The 24,553-nt window shown below is 51.4% G+C and overlaps 12 protein-coding genes across 12 annotated transcripts; 8 read left to right on the top strand and 4 right to left on the bottom strand.

Annotated features, from left to right (window-relative positions):
- Nucleotides 1-1,954: 1,954 nt before the first annotated feature.
- On the top strand, nt 1,955-4,932 carry P153DRAFT_408019 (uncharacterized protein; the record flags this gene model as incomplete). The annotated part of the gene is made up of 4 exons (XM_033672053.1): nt 1,955-1,986; nt 2,071-2,867; nt 2,918-3,102; nt 3,154-4,932. The coding sequence occupies 4 exons, from the start codon at nt 1,955-1,957 to the stop codon at nt 4,801-4,803; spliced, it is 2,664 nt and encodes an 887-aa protein (XP_033520413.1). The 3' UTR covers nt 4,804-4,932.
- Nucleotides 4,933-6,050: 1,118 nt separating this feature from the next.
- Nucleotides 6,051-8,095, bottom strand: P153DRAFT_83414 (uncharacterized protein). The gene is made up of 5 exons (XM_033673437.1): nt 7,617-8,095; nt 7,198-7,571; nt 6,945-7,079; nt 6,313-6,876; nt 6,051-6,264 (listed from the first exon to the last, which is right to left on the bottom strand). The coding sequence occupies exons 1-5, from the start codon at nt 7,759-7,761 to the stop codon at nt 6,217-6,219; spliced, it is 1,266 nt and encodes a 421-aa protein (XP_033520412.1). The 5' UTR covers nt 7,762-8,095; the 3' UTR covers nt 6,051-6,216.
- Nucleotides 8,096-9,438: 1,343 nt separating this feature from the next.
- Nucleotides 9,439-11,308, bottom strand: P153DRAFT_369393 (peroxisomal 2,4-dienoyl-CoA reductase-like protein SPS19). The gene is made up of 4 exons (XM_033668761.1): nt 10,904-11,308; nt 10,532-10,790; nt 9,971-10,479; nt 9,439-9,913 (listed from the first exon to the last, which is right to left on the bottom strand). Exons 1-4 carry the CDS (start codon nt 10,956-10,958, stop codon nt 9,795-9,797), a joined length of 942 nt encoding a protein of 313 aa, XP_033520411.1. The 5' UTR covers nt 10,959-11,308; the 3' UTR covers nt 9,439-9,794.
- A 178-nt stretch (nt 11,309-11,486) lies between these two features.
- On the top strand, nt 11,487-12,495 carry P153DRAFT_369392 (uncharacterized protein; the record flags this gene model as incomplete). The annotated part of the gene is made up of 2 exons (XM_033668760.1): nt 11,487-11,550; nt 11,673-12,495. Coding segments are annotated over 2 exons (499 nt in total), but the record flags the coding sequence as incomplete, so codon positions are not given.
- A 195-nt stretch (nt 12,496-12,690) lies between these two features.
- On the top strand, nt 12,691-14,703 carry P153DRAFT_346803 (ArfGap-domain-containing protein). Its single transcript, XM_033666141.1, has 4 exons — nt 12,691-12,763; nt 12,883-12,951; nt 13,024-13,779; nt 13,834-14,703. Exons 1-4 carry the CDS (start codon nt 12,722-12,724, stop codon nt 14,209-14,211), a joined length of 1,245 nt encoding a protein of 414 aa, XP_033520409.1. The 5' UTR covers nt 12,691-12,721; the 3' UTR covers nt 14,212-14,703.
- Nucleotides 14,704-14,803: 100 nt separating this feature from the next.
- Nucleotides 14,804-15,133, top strand: P153DRAFT_369390 (uncharacterized protein). The gene has a single exon (XM_033668759.1). It carries the CDS (start codon nt 14,840-14,842, stop codon nt 15,044-15,046), a length of 207 nt encoding a protein of 68 aa, XP_033520408.1. The 5' UTR covers nt 14,804-14,839; the 3' UTR covers nt 15,047-15,133.
- Nucleotides 15,134-15,270: 137 nt separating this feature from the next.
- Nucleotides 15,271-17,085, top strand: P153DRAFT_83216 (uncharacterized protein). Its single transcript, XM_033673436.1, has one exon. It carries the CDS (start codon nt 15,495-15,497, stop codon nt 16,875-16,877), a length of 1,383 nt encoding a protein of 460 aa, XP_033520407.1. The 5' UTR covers nt 15,271-15,494; the 3' UTR covers nt 16,878-17,085.
- A 207-nt stretch (nt 17,086-17,292) lies between these two features.
- Nucleotides 17,293-18,450, top strand: P153DRAFT_322937 (mitochondrial GTPase-like protein; the record flags this gene model as incomplete). The annotated part of the gene is made up of 1 exon (XM_033665191.1): nt 17,293-18,450. The coding sequence occupies one exon, from the start codon at nt 17,293-17,295 to the stop codon at nt 18,391-18,393; it is 1,101 nt and encodes a 366-aa protein (XP_033520406.1). The 3' UTR covers nt 18,394-18,450.
- Nucleotides 18,451-18,898: 448 nt separating this feature from the next.
- On the bottom strand, nt 18,899-19,830 carry P153DRAFT_298307 (uncharacterized protein; the record flags this gene model as incomplete). The annotated part of the gene is made up of 3 exons (XM_033664208.1): nt 18,899-19,471; nt 19,526-19,641; nt 19,695-19,830. 3 exons carry the CDS (start codon nt 19,828-19,830, stop codon nt 18,899-18,901), a joined length of 825 nt encoding a protein of 274 aa, XP_033520405.1.
- A 765-nt stretch (nt 19,831-20,595) lies between these two features.
- Nucleotides 20,596-21,573, bottom strand: P153DRAFT_298657 (uncharacterized protein; the record flags this gene model as incomplete). Its single annotated transcript, XM_033664224.1, has 3 exons — nt 20,596-21,190; nt 21,242-21,361; nt 21,410-21,573. The coding sequence occupies 3 exons, from the start codon at nt 21,571-21,573 to the stop codon at nt 20,596-20,598; spliced, it is 879 nt and encodes a 292-aa protein (XP_033520404.1).
- Nucleotides 21,574-21,795: 222 nt separating this feature from the next.
- Nucleotides 21,796-22,769, top strand: P153DRAFT_298581 (uncharacterized protein; the record flags this gene model as incomplete). The annotated part of the gene is made up of 2 exons (XM_033664220.1): nt 21,796-22,193; nt 22,244-22,769. The coding sequence occupies 2 exons, from the start codon at nt 21,796-21,798 to the stop codon at nt 22,767-22,769; spliced, it is 924 nt and encodes a 307-aa protein (XP_033520403.1).
- A 634-nt stretch (nt 22,770-23,403) lies between these two features.
- P153DRAFT_433822 (uncharacterized protein) lies at nt 23,404-24,084 on the top strand (the record flags this gene model as incomplete). The annotated part of the gene is made up of 3 exons (XM_033673044.1): nt 23,404-23,557; nt 23,654-23,848; nt 23,966-24,084. 3 exons carry the CDS (start codon nt 23,404-23,406, stop codon nt 24,082-24,084), a joined length of 468 nt encoding a protein of 155 aa, XP_033520402.1.
- Between the last annotated feature and the right edge of the window lie 469 nt (nt 24,085-24,553).

The following is a 24,553-nucleotide window of genomic DNA, read 5'->3' as shown; positions in this document are numbered from 1 at the left end:
TCGCAGGTTGCCTGACATGCGGAGTTCCGCACGAGTGCGGATCTCGTGTACTGCGCCATTACGAGAGCGACTAATGACTTGTATCTCATTTTCCGCTACATTGAACTCGCGGATTCGCCCAATAGAACAGCGCGGTAGAACCGCATCTCAAGAATACCAAAATTCAAGCTCGTCAAAAACGGAGTGCTGGGAATTGAACGTTCAGATGGAAGAGTTGAATGCCGATGTACCATCAAGCTCTAACTGGTCAGTGATCGGCTCGAAATCCGTGGGCTCGGGACAATGGGATAGGAACAAAATATTGAGGTAGGACGGGTAGATGAGTATTTGGTGGAGTTTGGGTGTGAAGGTTTGAAATGAGGCAAAGACGTTATTCAATGAGCTAGGCAACCACCTCGGTTTCCATCACCCTGACACCTAGCCGTAACTCTACAATACTTTCGTACACCATTTTTGGTAGCAGCCAGGGTGGATTCCAGCTAGGAAAGATCACCACTGATGTAGAAAGACCTTTGAAGTAAAACCACGCACGAGAGCCATGGCTTCTAGCATGAGATTTTTGTACATTGTCCAGATGAGGGGTTCGTTCCGTTGTTGAGCATCTGGAGCTTTCATATCATTTTGAGTGTGGGACTTGAAGACAGTATTTGGGGGTGCCTCGAAGACAAATTGCATACATCTTACGTCTGTTCTTCATATCTAGTATAGCTCCTTATTGAGTTAAACTCGGGCTATTTGTCAAAACCATGGGCCGACAAAGGTAGGCCAGATTGACTGGTTATGTCTTTTAGTAGAGGTCTCTGCCTTGTCCTCAGCAAGACTTCGTTTTAACCATAAATGCGGTCGAGATTGGCTAAGAGAATACTGGTGCGCTTTATGTATCATTGAAACAATCTCAAATTGCTTTGCTTGTAGCGTTCCATGTTGTTATACGGTTTTTATGTCAAAGTTTGCGATAGAGTAGTTTATATACTATCCGTCAATACAGCCCTATGAGCTCATTTGGTATGGCTAGGTTATACAATTTAAGGATATAGAACAGTTCTTGTTACTCCCATGTCATATACATCTCAATGCATGGACTGTTGAAGTTTCTTTCACAACGCGATAAGATTGAAGACAAGGAGGGCTCGGGTATGGTCATTGGGGACAATAACAATGTTCAACAAATGTTTTGATCAGTTAGTTAATTTTCGTTTCCTGCGCCGCTATTCTTTAGCACTACAGCATATGGAACGAATTAGAGTGAAGCCTCATGTCACGTGCGCGAGCGATGTCAGCACTGGGACATAGAAACCCATCTGGATTTACGCGTACAGTTGAATGTGCCAATAATAAATCCAATACATCGACACTGACGAGCAGTTTCGAAGTTGAATAGCCACCGTTCAGTGACAATCTCATAGCTTGGCTTTTGTAAGGAATACGACCGAGGTCTATTCGCCTTCAAAGTCGAGCGGTCAACGCTTCCAGCAAAACAGTTCTGGTTGTTGCGCCGGATGTATTCTCAGAAGGTTGCATGATGGCCTCACGGGTTCCTATATGTCTGGAATCGGTAGCTCTAGCATGTCAAACATTGAGCGGTTGACATTACCCGGTGCTTTAGAATATATCAGGGACACATTGCGATGAAATGTCACATATATTGTCATTATCACAGTTGAAATTGGCCGAAATTTTACTTGTCCCGCAATCCATAAGGTAAACGGTTAGATCTTTTGAGTCGTGATTTTATTTCACCATGCCTTACAGTCGGCTGTCCTTTACCTCAGATGATTAAGTGTTGCCAGATTCTTTCTCTCTCACTTCTGAGTTGATCGCCCATCTGATGGATGTTTTCTCCTCCCTCCTCCCCTATATATAACTGGGTTCTCCTCAAAGTTACGTCCTCGTCTTTAGCTTTCTCCTCCTACAGATTTGCATTGCTTCCTGTCACTAATACCGACACAACATCATGGAACCGGATCCACTTCTGACGTTTGACGAGTTTCCGGCATACCTCCAGCCGAGGAAGACCATATTGAGATACGATTCTAAAACTGAACCTAAGCAAGAGCATCTGTAGTAGAGCCTTGACAAGACTACTATTGACGTTCTGCTTAAGAAGCTGTCTGATTTAATCATCAACTTGTTGACTGGTGCTCCTAAAAGCGACAGAGAACTTCAACACCTTCTACGGACTGCATCAACTCTTTCTTATGTTCTAAGAAGCCCAGCAATCAAAGTCGCGCTTCTAGGAGCTCAAGGTGCTGGAAAGAGCCTCATAATTAATGCATTATTTGACCTTGATGGTCTTTCGCTAACTAGTGCAGAAGGTGCAGCCTGCACTAGCTCTATTACCAGATATGTTCAGGCCCCGATAAGCAACGGCGAGACCAGGTACTTTGGCGAAATCAAATTCCTAACTGCAGCAAAGAGGGAGGCCTTGCTCAAAGAACACGCGCGCTCATACTATTACTATCACAACGCAGATGACGATTCTGATGATGAAGATAGTTTTCCAGTCAAGCCAATCCGTCAGGATGAGATAGACAGGAGCCTGAAAGACACTGCAGAAGATATCTTTGGAACGCTGTTTGGGTCTCGTGACTCCTTTCTCGAGAGTTGGAGCGCTCCTGCGTTTAAGAGTGGAGAATTTGTTCGAATCTGCCAACTCAAATGTGAGGAGGCTCTTAAGAAAGAGAATGTCGACACGCAAAACATCTCCCTCAAAATCGCGGATGATCAGAGAGATCTCCTGAAGCAAATTCGGCCTTTCTTGACCGGTATCAAGGGACAGAGCTGTCTATGGCCACTCGTAGACAATGTCGCAATCAGGTTCCATCACGACTTGCTCCAGGCAGGAATTGAGCTGTTCGATCTTCCAGGTTCGTAGCTACCCTGCTTTACATAGGATTATTGGCTGACTGTTCATTAGGATGGGGTGATATCAATCTCTCGAGAGTCCGACATGCAGAGGAGATCAAGGATAGCGTGGATGTGGAGATCATCCTTGCTGACACGATTCGGATCGCTTCCGATGACAAGGTCATCAACAGTGTGCGGGCAGCCATGGCTCATCATGGCGCTTCGAAAGTCAAGGTGGTAGCAACGAAGATTGATGTGAGTGTGTTCAAGAGCCCGAACAAGCAACCCAACTGACAAAGTTGATAGTCTCTTACCCCAAATCAACTTGCTCAATGTGGTGGCGGGGAATACGATCGAATCAGAGAGATGGTTCAGCGTGTCGAAGAGCAAGAGACAGACGAAGACGAGGATGACGATAGCAATAGTGCCGTAAAACGAGAAACGATCGCCAGATACAAGACTTACCAGGATCGTTGTATCAAACAGAGAAAGATTTCAGAGCGCGCAAAACATATCACGGCAGAATTGGCGTCGAAGCTCCAAGGTCGTTCTCTGAATGATCTTCCCGAGGTCTTTCACGCATCCGCTTCAGACTACATGGAATCAATCAAGAAGGCCAAGATTGGGTTTATGAATCAACCAGCCTTGTCCCCGAGCATGACCGGCGTGCCAGCAATCCGAAAATTCCTGATGTCACTCCCCGCTGAGCAGAATCTCAAGGACTATGAACGACACATCAATATCATTGTTCCAGCATTCATTGAAAAAATCAAGCGAACAGTGTCGGACACCGACCGCGATGGTGGGTTCCGTACTATCGCTGACGAGTTCGATAGTATTCGCAGAGGTTTTATGACACGACTGCTTGCGCAAGCAAAGTCGTCCTTCCAGTATCAATCCGACTTGAGTTTGGGAAGAATTGAAAAAGACATCCCTACATTCAAGGAACAGGTGGAAGAGAAGGTGACAGAAGACTGGTTCAGGCACAAAGGTGCCGCCTTCACTAGGATTCTGAAGTGCCGTGGCGAAGTTCTCAAGGGAGCTTCCAAGGCAAAAGGTCTCGACGAAGGCTGCAACTGGAACAAAGAACTGGCAAAAGTGTTATCACCAGGGTTCACCAAGTGGTCGAAAACGCACAGTCTAGGCATGAAAAAGATGGCATCCTCCTTACGGAAAGCATTGGATCAGCTTCACGACAAGACTAACGTAATGATGAACGACTCAAGCGCGAATCTGGTCACTGTCGACAAAGCCAAGAGAAAATGGAACCCGCTACGCCACCAAATTCAGGCAAAATTGATGATACTGATGGATGAAGTCGACAAGCTGGAGAAGAAGACGCTCGAGTGGGCTACTATGGAGTTTGGACGAGAGAACAACCTCATAGCACAGATCACAGATGATATCTATGTTGACGTCTTCCAGTCGGAACCTGAGCTCAAGCCGCCGCCCGTGGCTGGAAAAAAGAAGCAATATAAGCGATATGTGACTCCCAAGATCGGGTTTCAAAAGAAGCGTATGGAAGAGCTATTTCTGGACCCGAAAAACCATCTCGTCGACCGGTTGTTGAAACACTTCCAAAGTGAGTTCGACACGATCATGCGTTCGCTGTTAGAACAGCATTTTGCCAGTATTGAGAAGCTGTTAGAAGAGTTCAGCACTTCGATACGAAGCGAGGCACCGATTGACTATATAATCACGCGAGATGGCGAGTCCATTCGAGCTGATGTCGAAGCACAAATTCCAAAGTTGTTAGAGATGGCTGCTGAGCTGCGTGGCAAACTCCCACTACGCATCAAAAAAGAAGATAACTTAACGAAAGCGTCAGCAGAGAGTCTAGACATTGAGGAAGGGGAGGACGAAGACTTCGCTTTCATATTTGACAAGATGGCGAAGCGCACGAGGACAGAATCCTCAACTACTACAGAGGCCAAACGAGTCAAGCACGAATCTTAATGCCAGCTCACCTGGCCAAGCAAAGACGACGAGATCCAGTCCTCAAATCTCGGTTGCTTGCTCTTCAGCTACACTTTCGTTCACGATACATGAAGATGTACACCTAGCGGAGCAATGAGCCTTACCAAAACCGAGCGGCGAAATCTCATTTCGGCCACACACTTCATTTCCACTTTAGTCTTTCCATTTGCGTTCAACTATTACGGTGATTTGCACCTCTTTTACCGAGCACCGAGATCTGCACGTTCCCATCATTCTCAATAACCCAGCACTTCCCTCGGCCCCATCTGATTCATATCAACGGTTTGCAAGCTTATGGACATGGCCGGAATGGCAAAAGCGTGCTTATCTACTTTTCTTTTTTCCATATCTTTCGTATACTCGGCGAATGAAATTACATTCACTGTATACATTTGGTTGAAGTCTAATCGTGATGGTGGGGATTCACCCAAACAATGAATGAGCATCACGTACCGAATTTCCTTTAATCACTCCGGTCGTATCAAGAAGGTCTGGACACTTGGCGAGTAAAACAAAAAGCATAACTCAAAAGCCTCTTGCTTCTGCCTCTGCCGGCCGGCCGGCTGTGGACATTGTGAGTTTGTGCACCCTGATAATGATTGAGAGAACGAGAGAAAGAAAACTCGTAATCACTTCAATCCAATGTCTTTTCAATAGCCGCTCTGTTTAGCCCAGAATATGTTTTTACTTCAGTGGTGGGACGCGCCTCTAATCCAAAATATAGTGAAACTCGAACAAATCGCGATGGGCTCGGGACGCAGACGTGGTGTGCATATTGTTTTCAATGGATAATTGTGCTTTGTTTGCTTTTGATTTGTATATACCACTACGCGGCCAATGCGGCCCGCAGCCCTTCGCGCCCCTAGGTCGCGGCGCTTGCAAGCGGCCAAGCGAGGTCTGTGATTCGATGAACTACTGCTGCAGGTGCGCTCCTTGGCGTTGTCCAGAGCGTCGCAGCCAATCCGGTTGCTCATTTATCTTATACTGTGATTTAAGATGTCTCCCATGTTCCCGCCCTAGCGCCTGTCGTTCTTCCTCCGATATATACGTGACAGCATGATAGGAGATGTGGGCGAAAGAAGGTGGTATACAATATGAGGCGGCATTAATGTCTATGATAGTCGATTCGAAGATGATCTGTGCATGTCGCTCCAGAGAAATGAGAGTGGGTTCCGAGAATGCCGCTCAAAATCATGAATTAGTTCAGCGGGTATGCCAACCCTAACGCCGTTCGCCAATGCTAAGCATAGTATGTTTCTGTACAGGTGTAAGGAGCGGTGTGAGCCAAAGCTTTGGTGGCGAGTTCGTCAGGTCGTGACAGCGCCGCGGCCATCCACCTGCTACCGCTAGCGCTTAGCGATATCGAATCCTTGAGATGGTTGGTATCGCAGATCATGATCGGTCTATTGAATCGCGATTCGGCGGATCGGGATTGGCGACCTGTATCTTGTCAGTGTTGTATCTAGATAAGTGAATGGAAGCACATACGCCTAATCGCCGCCCATAGTCATGACTGTCGTCAATGCTACCGTGACTTGAATTGTCAAATACCATCAGTTGTGTTGGGTTGAGACGCGAGTCAAACACAAGCGGTTGACTATAACGACGCCCTGACCCTGGACTGATGGATTCACAATCCTGTCGACTGTTTTGTGAACCGAATCTCGTGCTGATCTTCGGCGGGTACTGAATGCCTTTCTCCGTCTTGCCTCCAAGCAAGCCAGCCTTGCTCATAGTACTGGTATTGCGTGTGATGCTGGCAGGTGAATGCTGTTCTTCTGACTGTTGCCTTCTCCTTCTCCAGAGGAAAAACAGAATTCCGCCAATAACGAGTGCGATTCCGGCAACACCACCAACCACACCCCCTACAATGGCGGCAGTATTCGATTTGCTACGGGTACTTGTCTGCGAACTCGACGCATTGCTTGGTGTCAAAACAACAGTGCGGGTAACGATAGAACCACTCTCGGTAACAACTTGAACGGTCGTCTGATCCTGATCGTGATCAACGCTGCTGGGAATTGTTTGAAGGGTTGTCGAAGCCCTTGCGCTCTGTGTTGAGGGTTAGCTAGATTCTATAAGTTGAAACGCGGAGTGTCACAAAGAAATGGGACAAATACAGGAATAGCAGAAGTTGAAGTTGGAGAAGGCGCCACGGTGGTAGTCATCACCGATCCAACAACTGTCTGGATGACTGTTGCTGGACCGGACATGCGACGACTTGTGGAGACCTCACGTGGCGGAGCCGGTGTAGGCTACCTGAGATGTCAAACCCCAGAACCAAATAGAGGGAGAACGATAAGAAAGGATTGACAAGACAACAAGGAAAGGTGAGATTGGCGTAGACAATGTGACAGAACAAAATGTACTAACAGTAATCGCTGCAGCCGAAGTCGCAATTCTTGTCGAAGTTGGAGCAGGTGCCGAACTAGTCGCGGCGCTAGAAGAAGTAGAAGTAGTAGAAGTAGAAGTAGTAGTAGAAGTAGTAGAAGTCGACTTGGAGCCTCCTACAGTACCGGAGGCCTTAGCGCCGAGACTGAGGTAAATATAAAGATCATCGTCTTTGCTGCCGCACTTGTCGTCCGGGAAACCAGGGCAATCAACCTGACAACCGCTGAGGTCTGCTTGGTCCGAAGGAATGTAGTTTGAGCACCAGCAGTTTGTGTATTGGATGACAGCGAAGGCATACGTGCCGAGACCGTTACAGTAGTCGGTACACTTGCCGTTTGATTGAAATGTCCAGAAAACTACGGCGATTAGGTTGGTAAGGACAATGGTGGAGCAATACTTACAAGCATCACCAGTAGCGGTGTTTTGACTTGAACAATACGCCCCACTAGCGGCTACTTTCACTGGCGAAAGCGACAGTAGTATAGCAAGCGTGGCAAAGATACCCGAGTACGATGACTTGAACACACGACCCATGGCGAGCGACATGATGAGATTGAGTTGAGTAGATATTTCGATGTCTTTCTTCGAGAGCGCTTGGATTTGACGGTGGGAATTAAAGCTTCCTTGGAGAGTAGTGGGGTGATCCTTCGGGGAGCCTGTGCAGTTCTCGAGATGCCGTAGTGAATTGATCGGCGTGCTGGGGACTTCACGAAGATAACGACCAGGGATAGCGATTGAATGCCTCCAGTGTCGTGAACAGATGATTAAGGTAGAGGAGAAATGCCGTCTTGCGGATTTGTCGGCGCGGTATATGGGTTGAACGCGATAGGAGGCGATGTCGCGAAGTCGTGCCGCCTCTTAGGGCTCCTGAGCCTGAACGAAGCAGTTGGGCAGTTGAGCAGTGTCGCCGCAGGCTGGGGACCTGGTCAATCAAATGGGCGTCAGCATGCTGCGCTTAGACAGAGAAGCCAAACGGGTAATGTCGTCGGCGGATTATCGAGGAGGCGGGAAAAGAGTTGCGCAAGCTGCTGTTGGGAACAAGAGCTGGTGGAGCTAAGCCAAGGACTTACAACGGCGCTAGCTACTCGTACTTGCCAAATACAGAATCCGTGCAGATCGCCAACCTTGAGATTCCGCGCCTCCCGCCTTCACTTCAGGACACGCTGCACCGTGGCACGCAAGCGCTTCAGAATTCCTAAGCACTACTGCAAGTGAGTTTGCAGATGCGTTCGTAGTAGTCGATAGTGTTTGAGAAGTGTCGTAAACTCCTTGTGGTATCGCAAGCGGTGCCTATATTGTCATGACGCGGATGAACATCACTATCCAGTGCCGTGCAGTCGACCGACCAAGGTTGTAGAGCCGCCTAGATTTGCGATAAACCGTGCGTAGAACCTTTGTTGTCGAGACCTAGCAGTGATCTCGTTTCGGAACTGGCTCCGAAATGTTGTGTGGCTAAAGTGCGGAAAGACGGAAACGAACGCGTGTCAATAGACAGTGAGTGAAAGGAAAGAAACTGTATAACGAGTGTGTTAAGGTGAGAACCGGAAGAGCTGGGGAGAAAGGAGGGATGGGCGCACAGCGCGGACAGGCAACATGTTTTTGTCCATGATGAGCGCTGATCATCTGCCGCATAGACAAGATTAGCGGCGGTATTATCGATGGTCCGCGTCGTCCTATCGCGAACCACCCGTTCTGTGCACACCCAACGGGGAGCGTTGCTGCATTCACGAGATGATCTATTATCCACTCCAAGCAGGTGCTCTTATGCGGGGTACGACAACCCCCAAAGCGATGCGATAAGCAGGTGTCCGTTGCATGTATGTCAACCTGTCAGTTGCCATCTCTGCCTGCACTTGGCGTCGTGTGTTGCCCCTTGTTGTTGTACCCACAGCCCTTGTACGACCGACGTGTGGGTGAGTGCACTGTTTCAGAATTCCCCAGGTGCGTGAGTGACACTAATCAAATCGCAACAAACACGGCGACGCGCCCTTGGGTTTCTGGAGTCTCACATTTCGACTGCCAGCTCATCGAGTCTGAAGTCATCTATATCCCCCAGCCTCACGCTTTCGGTCTATGTGGAGCAAGAGCCCCTGTCGATCTTCATTGCAGAGTGGGAACGCGTCCATTCGCGCCGAATTGGTCATTCAGGATTGCGTCATACCCCATTAAACAGTCTTGATCTACGCGACTCTCCCGCTGTGGCTGATGTCTGAAACAAGGTGAAGATTGCTGCTGCATATTGAAAAACAGTCGCGTGTTGTTGCAGTAACTATGCTCGTATTGATAGATTAACGAAACGCTGTCCACAGGCCCACCTCAGGAGTCGTAACAATGACGCATGCCATCAAACGAGCCTTATCAGATCTGTCAAAGCACCGCATATATTTCAAAAATGAGTCTGAATACTGGGCTCGTGTGGGAACAGCCAACGAAAGGCATCGAGATTCGGCGGCTCGGAGGGGATGCAACGTCTCCAATCATGACTTGCAATGTCTCGCTAGAGGAAAGATGAACATGGAGAGTAATTCGTGTGTGAGCACATTCGATCGCATAAGCAAGAGCTCCACTTGATTCATCCGCTACAGCTTTGACTTCTTGGTGCTGCCCGCGACGCCCGTCACTTGCTCCCCTGATAGCAGGAACTCTGGATATTCGAAGCCACCGGCAAAGCCAGCAGTATGCCATGCGCCACCATCGACTAGTACAGGTCGTCAGCGTAAATTCTGTAGTTATTGGAAACGAGTGCGCAACTCACCAACGACTGTCTCTCCGTTGACAAAGTTTCCTGCGTCTGAGAAGAGGTAAACGGTTGCATCCGCGATCTCCTTGACGTATCCAAACCGCCCTACTGGAACTGCCTTGTTCGCTGCTGCAAGATTCTCTTTTTTCGACAAACGAGCCATGCCTTCTGTGCCTGCAATGGGTCCTGGGGCTATGACATTGGAGGTGACACCCTTGGGCCCTTGTTCAATTGCTACAGACACGGACATAGCATCTATGCCTGCCTTCGCAACCGACACATGGCTCTGCAGTACCGTACCTTGGTAGTGCAGTGTTGCGCTCACGAAGATAATGCGACCACCGGTCCCATTCTGAGGCGCGGTCTTACCATTTGTCTTGTGCTTGCCTGCTGACTCGACGAGATATGGCAATGTTGCTTTGACGGTATTATACGACCCAAGAATATCGATATCGATGACTGACTTCATCGCATTCGTCGAGAGGTTATCGATAGTCGTAAGGAAGTTACCTGCCGCACCAGCACTATGCACTGTCAGGTTCCTCTCTCCACCAAGTGTTTGATGTCGCAACTCACATGACGAAGTCGATACTGCCTAGCTCCTTGACAGTTCTGTCCGCTGCAGCTTGGAGCAATTCTGGTTTTCTCACATCTACTGCGCCGATGCCAATAACCTTTGCGCCCTTCCGTGCAGTTGCGATGTCTTGAGCCATTCGTTCGGTTTTCTCGACATTACGACCGATGATGGCGGCATTGGCACCAAGGTATACAAGAGCGCGAACCTGAGCTGAGCAGATCGATCCTGCGCCGCCGGTGCAGAAGACGACCTTGTTATCTGTGAGGGAGTTTGTCAGTAGAGGAGCTGGCGAGTGCGGGCTGTCATGGCAGGATTATCGAAAACAAACAGCTTTGGCAAAGAAGGCCATCAGAGCTATATTGCTAACGTACTAAAGATGCCTTCCCTCCAGACAGGGCTCACGAAATCATACGGTTCAAGAGGCATGGTGTTGAGTAAATGCTTGGGATCGGTTGGTTGCTGTTACAGGTGCTTGCAGGGAGAGAAATGCAATACTGGCGGAGTCGCGTTGGCAAGCAGATGGTTACAAGTTGATAAGTGAAATATAAGCAGAAGTTACGGCCGAGAGCTATGAAATGAACGGTGTACGCGAACGTCGGATTCGCGCAGATCCTGGCCGAGGTAACGTCACGAACTGACTATCCGCATCCGACGAAGGCACTGGGAAACGCAGTCTGGGGCATGGGATTCATTTTCCGGGGTATCTTGGATTCAAACGCGTCTTCTAGTTCAGAGATTAGGAGAAGGTAACGTACGCGATGCGAGAAAGACGTGTTGTGGGCCTTACTACTGATTTGCATGTGCTCACCCTCCGCATTTAAGGTGCCAAGCTCAAGCAAGGGAGCAAGGGTAACGTCAGCGTGCATGACTCCAAGCTAGCTGTCAACCTTCAACACCACCTCTCCAGGAATCACCCCAATTCTACCTGTCTCTGCGCTGTTGAACTACTAGCAACATGGCTGCGCAAACAGTATCCATCTGCAAATTCGTGGGGACGATAAGTCTGGGTCTGCTCACGGTATGTAGACACCCGCCACCTCATGCGGCTCCCCCACCTGTACTTGTGTTTGATAAGCTCAAGCTCAAGTCCAAACACACGATCAGTGTTCGGTCAGAGTTTCGTACTAACAACTTCTCTAGGGCGTCTCAGCATCCCTCTCCACCTTCACGCTCCCATCCCTCCTCGCGCTGCCCACCGCCGTCGACGCGCGCACATCTTTCACCTACCTCTCCAACAAGTCTCAATACTTGTCCACGTATCTGCGCCACATTACAACATTCACGCTCTTCTCCGCCTACCTGCTATCACCTCGCCGATTTCGCCATCCATATCTCCTCTACACCTCCATCTTTGCCTTCGCATCGGGGCCAGGCGTCGATTATGCTGTCTCGTTCCAAGAAGGCACAAACGAGCAGAGAACAGCGTTGGATCTGGAGGCGCAAGGCGATGACGTAAATGGCGAGCAAGTCCGACAGGCTGTGGAGAAGAAGAAGTTCACGGAGAGCATCAAGACGGTTCTTGCTGGTGTGGCGTTTGTCACGCAAGTGGTCGGGATCTGGGGAGATGGCGCATAGGCATGTTCGACAAAGGTACAAGCAGTAGCATTGTGGACTGCTGGTGTGATGCATGATGAGACGGTCATTATTCTGCGTTGGTTGATCCTCTGCGAGGCGTTGGCAGGAGTATACGTTCTTGGATGATGATATTTTGGAAGTATGGTCTACTTTTGGAGGCTTTGCTCCTAGCAGTATCAACGAGCACCACTCCTCTCTGTTTGGAGACTTATACATTCCGTCCTCCAGAACGTGAATTTGCTTGTGTTTGCGAGGTGTTCCGGTTCTTGAAAGCGTTCATCGAGGCTGTTGTTCGCAGAAGGATTGCTGGAATCGTAACTCCTCTGCAACACTTTCACAGCCGTACATATAAAGGCTAGGAAATACCATCGTATGCCAATGTGTTTTTCGCTCGAATGGAGAGTTACGATCGTGTCTAGGTTCCAGCTTGTTGGAGTTGTATCCTTGCCTGATGAGGCTCATGCGCCACGTTCCCGCTTTGACCCCCAACCTTGACTTACGTATGGGTTCCACATTCTTTTCGATCGTCACGCGTTTAGACTCCGTAACTCAACCCGACTTTGCTTCATAAATTATCAGTTGCGTACTCTTGAGTTCGCCGCCAGTTGTTCATCATGAGTAAAATGTGGGAGGTGGACCCGGAAACGCGGAGTAAGGTACGTGATGAGCGCAAGCTGGATGCGGGGAGCTTAGGGGTCGATCAGGAACGCAAGGGGCAGCACTGGGAAGACACACGAATACTTGCAAGATATCAAAAGCTGACCGTCTACCTCAGCTACAGGAAATACAGAAGACAAACGATAACAACAAGTGCGTCGATTGCAATGCGCCGAGTCCACAATGGGTGCGCAACTACTCCCTCTTTGACCCACGCAACCGCATCACCAGCAATGTGTACTAAGATAGTATACCCCAGGCCTCACCCAAGCTCGGCATCTTCATGTGCCTCTCATGCTCTGGCGTCCACCGCGGTCTCGGGGTACACATCTCGTTCATCCGCAGTATAACGATGGACGCTTTCAAGGGCGCTGAACTCGCGCGCATGGCAGCCGGCGGCAACAAACCTTTCCAAGACTTCTTCAACACCCATACGTCGAACACTAAGGATGGGAGAACGTTCGAGGCTTCGACGATCCAAGAGCGGTACGACTCTGAGGCTGGCGATGAGTGGAAGGAAAGACTGAGTTGCAAGGTCGAAAGCAGGGAGTTTGACAAAAGCAACCTACCCAAGAGACTCCCGAAGAAAGAAACCACGGCTGCTGGTGCTGGTGCTCCATTGAGTGGACGAGCAAGCGCAGCAGGGAGCAGAAGCCAAACACCCCTAGGCAAGACACGAAACAGTGACGCCAGCTTCGGCCGTTCAGGCTCACCCGCACTCGGCACGAACGCGATGTCTCAGAAAACGAAGAACGAGTCCTATTTTGCGAAGATGGGTGCTGAGAACGCAAACCGCAGTGATGACGTAGCGCCCAACCAAGGCGGGAAGTACGCTGGCTTTGGAAGTGAGCCTGACTCGTGGAAGAAGGACGAGCCTGATGCCCCACCTGAGTTGGCAGATTTCCAGAAGGATCCTGTTGCGGCGTTGACCAAGAGCTTTGGATGGTTAGGCGCGAGTGTGAGTAAGGTGGGTAAGACAGGATACGAGGGGTGGGTAAAGCCCGGGATGCAAAAGGTATGTCTCCGTTCTCCAACGAGCCTTGAAACCAACGCGGCTGACACAAAACAGCTCGCCGAAGCAGACATTGCCTCTCAAGCCCGCACAACTGCAGGCACCTTAGGTCAGACTATCCAGTCTTCCGCCGCCAACGCCGGCACGGCTTTCAACCGCTTTGTGGAAGGCGAAAACGTCTCGGGTACGCGTGGCGCTGCCGCACAGCCTGAGCGTAAGGATTTCTGGGAATCGTTTGGTGCTTCACCTGCGGGACCGGGCAAAGACAAACAGGACTTCTGGGACGAATTCTCGAGCGCAGGAGAGACAAGGACAAGCGGAGGTCTGGGGGAGAGGAAGAAACCGAGTGGTATCGGAACAAGTGCTGTCAAGAAGACCACGCCGGGGTCAGGGCCGGCAGGGAAGAAGGACGATGATACCTGGGGCGATTGGTAGGTCCGGGCTCTGTAGAGAAGAAGAGGTGCCATTGGCGCTGGGATTTGGTATGGAGTTCTGGCGTAGTTGAATAGGGCGGCGAGTTGGGTAAGTAGGTATGTATTTAAGTCACGTTCGAGTTTTGTCATGCTTCTCCGTCAGTCTCCTGTCGTATGAATTTGTGAGAATGGTAAGGGCTTGCGCCTGTTACACTGAGTTGCTTTCTATGAATGTTTATCTGATTCTTATGTTCTTCATTCTTTAATTCTGCGATCTGCTCAGCATCGGCATGGGGTTTCTCGTAAGATTGTTTACTTACACGCCAACTATGGCACTAACAGGAAGAAGACGATTACTGAACATTCGCAGTGGACTTGTAGTTTCTCACCAATTCATCATTTCCAAGCAAACTCATCAAAATCATTACATTACAGTAACCTGAGCTATACATCCATCATTCATATGGTTTCATCTTCAGTTGGCTTATGGAGGTTAATCGTCTGGGCAGGCAGGTGCAACTGCTCCATGAGTTGGACCTGAGAGATGGACCAGCCTCCATACATTTGGTGGTGACGTCTGTGTTCTGAAAGTGAAGAGCGCAGTCAATATACCTCTTTTCGGTGCGTCTGTCTCGACCAGCTTAGCACGAATGATGACTAGCTTCACGAAGGTAGATGTAACTGCAGGTCACGGAATTGATGATGCTCAAGTTGTCGTGACTTACATCATGAGCGGTCGGACTGCTCATGCTGGCGGGTATCTGGGTGCATCTCTTGCACATCGCCTTCCTCGTCAGCCTGTCACCCTGCTTCTGAAGAAAACCGCCCGCACAGATTGCTCTTGCCTTCTGTTGTGATCTCAGCTACCCCTGCAACTAGCTTCCTGCCCGTTCACTCCAAACGTAACATCCCAAATCGCTCGCCGCTCGACCGATCGAGGAACAACGCCCTCTTTCTTACCTCTACCTGTTTTGGTCTATTATCTGACCCGTGAAGGGTAGGTGCTACTCCTCTATAAGAACACCTCTCCCGTCCCGGTGCTCCCTTTCTTCTTCACTCCACTCCAATTCACCAGTTACGACACCAGCCCACCAACTGGGCTTCTTCCGCAATCACCAGCACCACTTGGTACGCTATCTCATTCCCACGCTTCACGTCTACCCGGCTTGCACATTCCACGTCAATCACCACGTCCTTCTATCTGACCCACTCGACCATCGTCACCCTCAACTGTACCTTGGCGTACTAACACGTCGTAGTGTTCCTCCAATACTGACCGGCTCTTGTCTGACCCTTTCGACTGGTATGTCTTCCAAGCCTGAACCTACTCACACGTTTTCTCCGTCATCATCCGTAACCACGCATGCTGATGTACCACAGAGCTCTCTCATCATGCCTCGCCTCGCCTTGCTCCTTGTGGGCGCTTTGCTCGCGCTTGTTTCCACAGTCGATGCCGCCAAGAAGGACACGATCCGCCTGTACAAGTTCAACACTGATGACTGCGCCGGAGCTCCGGATGGCGCCAACATCGATGTTGTGCGAGACCAATGCGTGAGCGTTGGTACGGCGTCGAGCCTCAAGCCCGCTTTCCACAATAACCGCGATTGGATCAACGAGATCAACAGTGGCAAGACATCTTGCTGGTTGATTCCCTACGAACAGCCAGGTTGCCAACAGGGGCAAGAGCTCAAATCCATCCCACTTCCGCAGGAGATGTTTAGGTGCTATTCCGATGGTGATGAGAGGATTCGTTCCGTCAAGTTCGCCTGCTCCATCGAAAAGTTCTACTCGACGACCTGGACGACCACCATCGCCCATACTTCTTGGTCGATCGGCCGCGACGAACGCCCCACGCCTGTTTTGTCTACGACTTCGCTCACGATCACTGGCTCATACGTGACCTCTGCCAATCCGACTGCTGCCGTCGTTCTGGCCGTTGTTCCTAACGCAACGACGAAGACTGACTTGGACCACGTCGAACCTCGCACTCAGGACGATACAGACAGCGATTTGGAAGACGACACCGATGCTCCCGATTCCACTCCGGTTCCCGCTCCTTCTATCCACCGACGCGATGCTGAGCGCCAACGTCAATCCAAGGGTGTGTGGATGCTTCACCCATGGAGTGCGACGCCCCTCTGTTACGAGTGCTACACCAAGGGGAAGACGAATGACTTTTCCAAGTTCGATTGCCGATCCGGTCCGAACAACATCGTCAACTGCGGCGACAAGCCAGAGTTGGGACCAGACAACGAGCCTGTTACCCGCACCGCCGGCGAAACTTCTACCTCTACGATCACCACCACAACGTCACTCACCTCCCATACCACCACAACCAGTACGACCAGTTCGGTTGATGATTCGACGTCGACAGTCTCGCCAAAGATGGCCAGGTCGTGGCACAGGCGTGTCGCGTTTGAGAATCCATTTGTATCAGGCAATACAGTGTGTGCCGACGCCGAGTGGGAGAAGCGCGGCCAGGCCGACACCGAAATCCGCCTCCAGAAGATCGGGAGCGACATGAAGAAGTGCGACAAGGCCCAGGCTCAGACTCTCAACATCCCGAAGCCTGTCACAGTCCGACCTACGACCGTTACTACCATGACAACGATCGAGTCGGCGACATCGACTTCCACCACGTCCTTGACGATGCTAAAGCGTGTGACTGTGGCACATGGCGACTTGTAAGCCCTCGGCTGAGCGTTTGGCAAGATGTTCGAGCCTTGCAAGTCTAGGATGGTTTATCAGCGTTTGAGTGTTATTATTTGTGACCGGTGAATTGTTTCTCTGTTTCTTCCAGCATGCTTCCATGTTTGTTGCAGCCACGCTGCTTGTTTGTATCGATAGAGTAGATAGTTCAACGATGTTCTGAGCCCAAGGCCATGATATGCTTCGTTACCACATGCATCTGTGATTATCTCCAGCACTTCTTTCATGGTTGAGACTAACAGCCCTCAGGACCCAGCATGAAATGGGGAGGTGATTGTACTTTGAGAGAGTGCATTGCAGACTCGAGTCATCACCTGCCGACATTCCGGGGCCGCCTGACTCAACTCCCAAAATTATACACTGGACAACCCTCTTCCCCTCTGCTCCACGACAAATGTCGTTCATCCCCCGCCATGCCTTCCCGCCGCTCCCCTCGCTCCCCCGGTCCTACTTCCTGGGCCACCACAAAGCAGGCCTCCAAAAGATGAAATCGCTACTCTCCTCCATCGACCTCGTCGTCGAATGCCGCGACTACCGCGTCCCGCTCACATCGCGCAACCCTCTATTCGAAAAAGCACTAGAAGGCAAAGAGCGGGTCCTCGTCTACACGAAGCGGGACCTCGGCGGCAGCGTGCGCGACGGCAAGCACGAGGAAATCATCCGCGGATGGCACGCCCCGTCGACAGTCATGTTTGTGCGCAACGGGCGGGAAAAAGACGGCGAGGTGGGCAGCGGCGAGGGCGGCGCAAGGAAAAGCGTGTACAAGCTTCTTGATGTGCTGCGGGAGCATGCTCAAACGCGGTGGAAGCTCGTCGGGCACCGCGTCATGGTGGTCGGCATGCCGAACGTGGGGAAGAGCACGCTGCTCAATGCGCTAAGGGCGCAGGGCATCGGGAAGGGCAAGGTGGCGCAGACGGGGGCGCAGCCCGGCGTTACGCGGAAAGTGGGCAGCGGGGTGAAGATCATGCCCAGCGAGGACGACATCGAGGGTATGGACGAGGGTGCTAAGCGCAGATCGAGGGCCGTAGGTGGAGGTGTGTATCTTCTCGACACGCCCGGGGTGTTCATCCCGTACGTGCCCGACGCAGAAGCGATGATGAAACTCGCCCTCTGCGGCAGCGTGAAGGATACTATCATCTCGCCCGTCGTGCTGGCCGATTACCTGCTCTTCCACGTCAACCGCGTCGACCCCACGCTGTACAGCGAGTACGCGCCCGGGCCCACGAACGACATCATCGAGCTGCTGGAGTCGATGGCGCGCAAGACGGGTAGGCTGGGGAAAGGCGGCGCCGTCGATGTAGAGGCGACCGCGCTGTGGATGATTCAGAAGTGGCGCACAGGCTTTCTGGGGAGGTTCTTGCTCGATCCGATTGAGCAGGGGAGTCTGGATATGGCGAAGGTGGTGGAGGAGGGTGCAGAGCCGAGCTTTAATCAGGCGAAGCGGGTGGAGAGGGAGAGGAGAAGGGCGAGGAATAAGGCGAGGGGCGAGAAGTGAGGGGCCTTCTTATCACTGGGCCGGGGGAGTGGAATTTTGCAGCGGCGAGGACAGGGGATGAGGGGGTCCGATGTGTCGAATTATCTGCTGCTACTGCCTAGGACGACTGGCTCGCTGCGAAAATAGCTGGAAGTGCTATCGCTGGAACGAGACAACGAACGCCTGGACTTCGAACACAGCCCTGATTCCTTGCCATGTGGATGTCTCTCGGCCCACCGAAGTGCTCGCACGATGTCGAGTCGCGAAGATGGAGCCAAGATGCTTGTCCTGCGCTGCTGAGACGAAGGAGCGTATAGTGGAAGCTGGATGAAGAAGATCGGTATGGTTCTCGGAACAGACCGTTGAACATGCTGGAGCTGTGTGGTATGGCAGAAACATCAGACCTGCAATTTGTTTATCCATACTACAGCGATTTGTACTAGTATATTGTACAATATGAGAAAGAAAAAAGGTATCACAAACACCTTACCCATTACAATAATCCACCACAAACACACATTACACTCTACGCCCTCTTCCCCTCTTGCTGCGCAAGATCCAAATGCCAGCCAAACACCTTCCTGAAAACATCCTTGGCCCCACTCTCAATCACATCCCCATGACACGGCACAATGCGCTGGAAATCCCACTTATCCATGCGCGCGACCGACTTGGCAAACCCGGAGCGATCGCTCGCACTCGTGCCCCACCAGACGACACGCTTCTGCGCCGTAGCACTCCCATACGTGCTCTGCAGCGCGACGAAAATCTTCGTGAGGATCCCGCTGTTGGCGTCCACGCCGCTGCGGCTGAACTGCTCTGTGGCGGGCAGGTTGAACATGAGATCGGCTTGGATGAGGGTGCGTGTAGGGCGGTGCAGGAAGGCGATTTCCTTGTTCATGTGTGCGGGGACGTACTCCCAGTCAAACTCTGCGTCGAATTCTGGCGAGATGGTGGTGACGGGCTTTGCCTTTGAGAAGACGTGGGCGAAGGGGACTTGTTCGACGGATTGGGAGGCGCGTTTTTCGGGGAGGGATTCGGGGCCCATGACTTGCGCGTTGGGGTACGCCGTGTGCCAAGGGCCGAGGAAGATGTGGTGCTGGGGACGGATGTTAGATGGGGGTGAATGGTAAGGATAAGGGGAGGTGCGTACTTCGGCGTCGAGGGCGGTGATGTATTTGACTTCGCCCATTTCGGCGACTTTGCGCTTTACGTCTTCGGTGAGGGCGACGGGGGAGAAGACGGCGAGGGCGCCGGATTGCAGGCGTACTGCCACTTACGTTAGTAGGGGAGCATGCAGTTTTAAAAAGTACACGGCATACCGATTGTGCCTCGTCCACCGACCTTTATCCTGCCGAATCGAAAGAATGGCACGGAAAGTGTGGTGACAGTTCTGGGGACGATGTCGCGGATGATCATGACCTTCTCCGGGTCCGAGGGTACTAGTTTGGAGGACATGTTGAAGGATATGTCTGTATTGGGCTGGTTTGAGGATCTGGGGAAGAGCAGCGAGCTTTGGTTGAGTGATTGGCGTTTCGGGGTGTTGGAAAGTATATGCACGACGTCAAGGTGGAGAGACGCTTGATGGTCGGATGACGCAATGTTCGAGATTGGCTTGTGATTGCGAAAATCAAAGGTGAATGTTAGGAATCATCAGGTCATTGACAATGGTATATATATCCGCTGAAAAGACTTGACACATAACCTCCGTGAGTAGTCCCGCCTCGGACACATGCTTTGGTGATGGCCATTGAGGTTGCTGGTGCTGCGTTGAACCGAGGCGTCGTCGCGTCCATGGCTCGACACGCGCTTTGTCATCTGCGCAGTCAGGATTGTAAGTCTAGAATTTGAGTTCACGCGTACGAATTCACGTATGCGAATGGGGGAAATGCGAATGCATGTTGTGAGTTTGACTGTTTTTCATGATTTTTCATCTAAGCCACCACACTTCGTCAAACCCCAACGCGTCCTTGGTATATGTGTTTGGCATACATCGACGTTACGGTGTTCGCAATACTCTAACTACTGTGAGCATTTTCATTCTTTCATGGCCATAGTTTCGTGCTGCCCCACTGCAAGTTTGTAAATCGAGGCTTTTCCAGACTGCAGAGCTGTCGGACGAAATTTCGCGGATCGTCGGAGGGTGAGGCAGAGCACCGCAGGCTGTTTTGTCGGCCCAGACTGGTTGTTCTTTGTAAGATGGTAATTATGGATCACAGCTCCTCATCTGGCGTTTTCAGCACTGAGCTCGGCCAGCAAGCCTCCTGCGTCTCTCTTCTTGGCATCCTCGTTAAGCTTCTGTTCGATCCACTTGCTCATCTCCTTGACTTTCTGCAGCGCAATGTTGGTACAGTTGAGCAAAGCCAATGGGTTCACCGTAGCTCCGCCGTACTTTGCAATCTGGCAGACTTCGCCATGCCTGTTCATGGTGATGATGACTTCCCCCTGCCGGACCTGCTCTTCAGCCAGATTCGCGTCGACCAAAAAGATCTCTCCTTCCTCAAAGTATGAGAAGGTCACGCAGAGCGGCTGGTGGAGGATGGACAAAGGTATTGGTTCACGGTCGCGAACACTGAGGATAGTTGCTTTTTCACCCTCCACCAATACGTCTGGTCTTCGGAAGTGTTGTAGAGCAGCCATGACTGCGATGCAGGAAGCATCAATGAGTCCTCCATCGTGGTCGATGATGTGTACGTCAGCGCGGAGGGCGAAGCACTTCAGACCAGCGATGATGCATAGCGATTCGGTATCGAGGGCGTTTGAGCGGCGAATAGCTTTCTCGAGGATTCGTGAGAGGATGACTTCTGAGTCTGTGGGTCTAGCCACTCAATTAGAATTATCCAAATTGGGAGGATATCAAGACACGCACCTTCCAACCTCAAAGGCGGGAGAAGCCATGGGCGAGAACTCTGTGACGATTTGAAAGATGCCATCGAACTTGCGCTCAGGTAAGGGCGTCGTCACGTCTACTGAGATTCGAGCAACGACCCTAAGCTGTCAGTCTCGCACTTGTATCCCCATACCATATTGTACCCACCTCGTCTTGCCCAGCTGCACGTCGGCGACGCCATATTCATCTCCAAAAGTTAGCTCCAGCGGGCGAAATGCATCAAAGGCGCGTCCGTCGAGCCGGATCTGCTCTGACAGGGCCTGCTTGATGAAGTCGCGCTCATTGATGGAGATCTCAGCTTCGCGAGGCATCTTGCCTCTTGCAAACAGAAAGTGTGTTTGACCGTTGAAAATACAGCGGGGATCATGCGGAGAATCGTGAATTGCGCCGGTCTTGGCGCGCGCGCCCCTACGAAGTTCACGCGCAGGGCTGCCAACAACTTTCGCACTCACCATCGACTTCATCAACAACGCGCAAGACTTCCGAAACATACACGAAAATAACCACCGCGCACTACGTAATCAACCGATACTATGACGACCGCCCATAGACCGACGTTCGATCCCGCTCGCGGCAAAGAAGCCCAGCGAGGCCCGGCCTACCATCAGCGACTGCTCCCAGCACACACCACACTCAAACATAGACAGCCAGGACAAGGCGGCGACGCTGATGACCAAACACGCGACCTGCGCGCCGAGCTTCTCGAGGCCGAGGCGCGTCACTTTGCAAAGAAGAACGGCACCTACATCGAACCAGAATCTGCGGCAGACTCCGGCAGCGCACCGAAGCGACAGATCGATGCCGTGTCAGCGACAGAAGAGGGTGAAGAGGATGAGGTCGACTCGAAGCGGCGGCGAATAGAGATGCTGGAGAAATACCGGGAGATAGACGCCGACGACAGCAGTGACCAGAGCGAGAGCAGCGACGATGAGTGAGTCCACACCCGTCTTAGCAACCACCACCATACTAACATGCACGCAGTGACGACGACGACGAAGAAGACGAAACAGCAGCCCTCATGCGCGAGCTAGAAAAGATCAAGAAAGAGCGCGCAGCAGCAAAAGCAAAGGAAGACGCCGAACGAGCAGCAGAAGAAGAAGAGCAGCGCGAAATCGACGTCGCGCGAGGCAACCCGCTCCTCAATTCCCGCGACTTCGCAATGAAGCGCCGCTGGGATGACGACGTCGTCTTCAAGAACCAGGCGCGAGGCACAGAGGACAAGAACAAGAAGAAGGAGTTCATCAACGACATGTTGCGCTCCGACTTTCACAAAAAGTTCATGGTACGCACATACATCTCCAACTTCAACGCAAGGCTAACCATGCGCAACAGTCTAAATACATTCGATAATCTTTTTTCCAACATGAATATCAACTTGCATTGCACCGCTGGAGTCTTGGCGTACGGATCTTTTCTTTGGAAATACTCACGTGGGCGCGTGAAGCGCATGAGAGAGACCCTGGTTACCGGTAGTTTGGAGGCGTGGCGTGGGTTGTGGGTGAAGTGACGCAACGACGTAGCCTTATCTCGATCAGCAAACCATTGCCTGTTTCGGCACCCAGCCTATCTGCCTGCCATCCAGACGCTCAGCGAATGGCGACTATTCCTGCCTTGGCAGACGTCCATCACATCCTTGACAACGTTGGTCTGAAACGTATTTCTCAGTCTCTCGCATACAATGGCAGATGCACCAAACTAATCAACAGAAGAGGTATGTCGTGTAGGTAATCTGCATCGCCAAACGGGGACGACCTGGTGTAGGATGCCATCTGTTGGGCAGACGATCCCGCACCTCCCCACCGAAGCAATTCGATCCAGACCGAGAAGAATACCAAGCTTGTCTTGGCTAAACCTTCCACCCTCTTATATGTCTGCCCCAACGATTGATCTACGCGGGGTCCGCAAGCCATTAGGCAAAGTGACCTCATACGGCTTACATGTCTTGCGCGATGCTTATCCCCTCCCATTATATCACATAACAGCAGACAGACAGATAGATAGATAGATAGACATATATATATCTAACTATATAAACTCGCTCGAACATATTCAACGCTCTCCCAAGCATTTATCTATTCATCTCTCTACTTACAACAACTACCCCAACACCCGCCCACACACAAACAACCCACACACCCAAAATGGCAGGCTACGGCAACCGCAAAGCCCCAGACTACAACCCAGAAGACTACACCTCAGAACACACATCCACCCGCCTCGGCCTCACAGACTCAGCACCCTACTCAAACGCCCACCCAACATACGGTTCTGCATCCACAGCGGGAGCTGGTTTCGGTATATCATCCCCCATCTTTCCCACCCCGTCTTTTCCACCCCTTCCCTTACCCCACCCCCCTCCCACCCCCATGCAGACCTAACAAAACGAAAAAGGCAACAAACACTCCTCCGTCCCCGGCGCCGACACCTCCGCAGACGCAGACACAGATACATCCTCCACGCCCGCAGATCTAACGCCCTACCCATCACACACATCCACGGCGCCGTATACGAATGCCTCGCCGTTGGGGAGTGGGTCGACGGCCGGGGCGGGGTATGGGAATAAGACGGGGAGTTTTGGGGGTGGACGTATGTTTTTTCTCTGTTTATCTTTACCTTCTCGTAGGATAGAGTGGGGGTAGAGGGATATAAAGGGGAAGGGAATAGGATGGGGGGGTTTATGGGATGATGCTAATGTTCGAGTAGATTCCGATTCTATGATGGGGAAATTGGTGCAGAAGGCGGGGCATGTGATGCATAGTGGGGCGCTTGAGGAGAAGGGGAGGGGGATGCGGGAGGGTGGTGGTGGGGGGGTGGGGAAGTAGATTGATGGGGGGTTGGTAAGCGGGAAAGGGATGAGAGGGAATGGAAGGGAAGGGAAGAGAGAGGATAGTAATTAATGGAGTTGATTGGGATGTTCTCGCGTTACTTTTCCTAAGCCCGGTGAACGATGGCTATGCATTATTGAAATGAAATGAATCCAAAAGTGAGTATCAGTATTGCAGATGTGGCGGAAGTCGTTGTGTCCATCATCCGTCCAACCATCAGATCCAATACATCACCTTGTTGAGTAGTCGGCATTAACCATGGCACAGCAAATACACACATCTCGATTCTCAGTTCTCAACACTCGATTCCTCTCTGCTTACTGACTTGACTTAACATTCACGCCAGCAACCCCATCCCATCCCATGCCATCCCAACACTATCACCCCGCCCCACCCCACCCATCCCGGGTATCGATCAACTCCCGATAAACACAGCACACACACACACCGACATACACACAAAACG

Source organism: Dothidotthia symphoricarpi, assembly GCF_010015815.1.
Source record: "Dothidotthia symphoricarpi CBS 119687 unplaced genomic scaffold P153scaffold_18, whole genome shotgun sequence".
NCBI classification, from domain to species: domain Eukaryota; kingdom Fungi; phylum Ascomycota; class Dothideomycetes; order Pleosporales; family Dothidotthiaceae; genus Dothidotthia; species Dothidotthia symphoricarpi.
The sequence above is the reverse complement of the archived record's forward strand: the minus strand, read 5'-3'. Positions and strand labels throughout refer to the sequence as shown.